This window comes from Poecilia reticulata, linkage group LG10, assembly GCF_000633615.1.
Source record: "Poecilia reticulata strain Guanapo linkage group LG10, Guppy_female_1.0+MT, whole genome shotgun sequence".
NCBI classification, from domain to species: Eukaryota; Metazoa; Chordata; class Actinopteri; order Cyprinodontiformes; family Poeciliidae; genus Poecilia; species Poecilia reticulata.
Window position 1 is genome coordinate 32,539,592 of NC_024340.1, and position 1,199 is coordinate 32,540,790.

Genomic DNA, 1,199 nt, shown 5'->3' on the forward strand with positions numbered 1-1,199 from the left:
GAGGAGGAGGAGGAGGAGGAGGAGGAGGAGGAGGAGGAGACCTGACTGGAACCTGGTCACTGCTGAGGGGTTAAGGGGGGAAAGTGCAAAGATATTTAGAGTAAAACACAAACTGAGACACAAATAAATGAAGAAGAACGTTCTTCTCATCCAGGTCAGTCCAGTTCAGTAAGGCAAACTGCGGTTCCGCTGCGGGACAGGTCTGTCTCCAGGTGTGTCCAGGTGTCCTCAGTAGATGCCCATAGCGAAGCTACGGAAGCCGAACAGCGCGTCCCGCGGCAGCAGGTCGTCCGGCGCGGCGGGGCTGCCCGGGCTGGAGGCGCAGTAGGCCGGGGAGGAGGAGGACGAGGAGCCGCCGGAGCTCCAGCAGCGGCCGGCGCTGCCGTCGCTGGCCGGGCTGGGGGCGGGTCGCAGCGGGGGCGGATCCCCGCCGCGGGACGCCTGCAGGTCCGCGATGCGTATGGTTTCGGACAGAGCCCAGATGTAGTTGTGCGCAAAGCGCAGAGTCTCGATCTTGGTGAGTTTGGTCTCATCTGGGAATGCGGGGAGGACGCCCCGCAGCGCGTCCAGCGCGTCGTTCAGGTTGTGCATCCGGTTCCGCTCCCGGTCGTTGGCTTTCAGCCGCCGACTCTTCTTCACCACCTGCGCGCTGCCGTCGCTGCGGCCGCGGCCGCGCCGCCGCTTCTTCTGCTGCTGCGGCTGGTCGGGCGGCGGGGACGCGCCGCGCACGCTGCTGTCCTCATCGTCTGTGTGCGGGAACAGGTCGCAGCTGGTGTCGGTGTCGGAGAACACGGAGTCCATCTCGGGTTCGGTTCGGTTCTGAGGAGAGACAGCAGAGTTAGGGGCAGGTCCTGGTCGTGCGGGTGCAACAGGAGAGCGCGTGCACTGACTCACCTGGCGGGATGAGGAAGTGTTGGTTCCGACCCAGCAGAACCGAGTCTGGATCAGGACTGCTGGCACGCGCCTCTGCTGCTCTGGATCAGCTCGTGAGCTTGGCACACGCCCGGCCTCAGCCCGCTTATATACCGGGCCGGACAATGACCGCCCCCCCCAGGTTTCCCCCCAGCGGCAGGTCGGCCCCGTGCCAACCGCCTCATCTGCATAATGACGCCGCAGCGCCCCGCACGGAGAAGCGTGCCGCCGGACAGCGGCAGCCAATCAGAGGAGGAGCAGAGCCACGCGAGCGACACGCACAGACC

At 65.6% G+C, this 1,199-nt stretch overlaps 1 protein-coding gene across 1 annotated transcript; it reads right to left on the reverse strand.

Annotated features, from left to right (window-relative positions):
- Positions 1-9: 9 nt before the first annotated feature.
- neurog1 (neurogenin 1) lies at positions 10-1,193 on the reverse strand. The gene is made up of 2 exons (XM_008420954.2): positions 895-1,193; positions 10-819 (listed from the first exon to the last, which is right to left on the reverse strand). The coding sequence occupies exon 2, from the start codon at positions 799-801 to the stop codon at positions 229-231; it is 573 nt and encodes a 190-aa protein (XP_008419176.1). The 5' UTR covers positions 802-819; positions 895-1,193; the 3' UTR covers positions 10-228.
- Between the last annotated feature and the right edge of the window lie 6 nt (positions 1,194-1,199).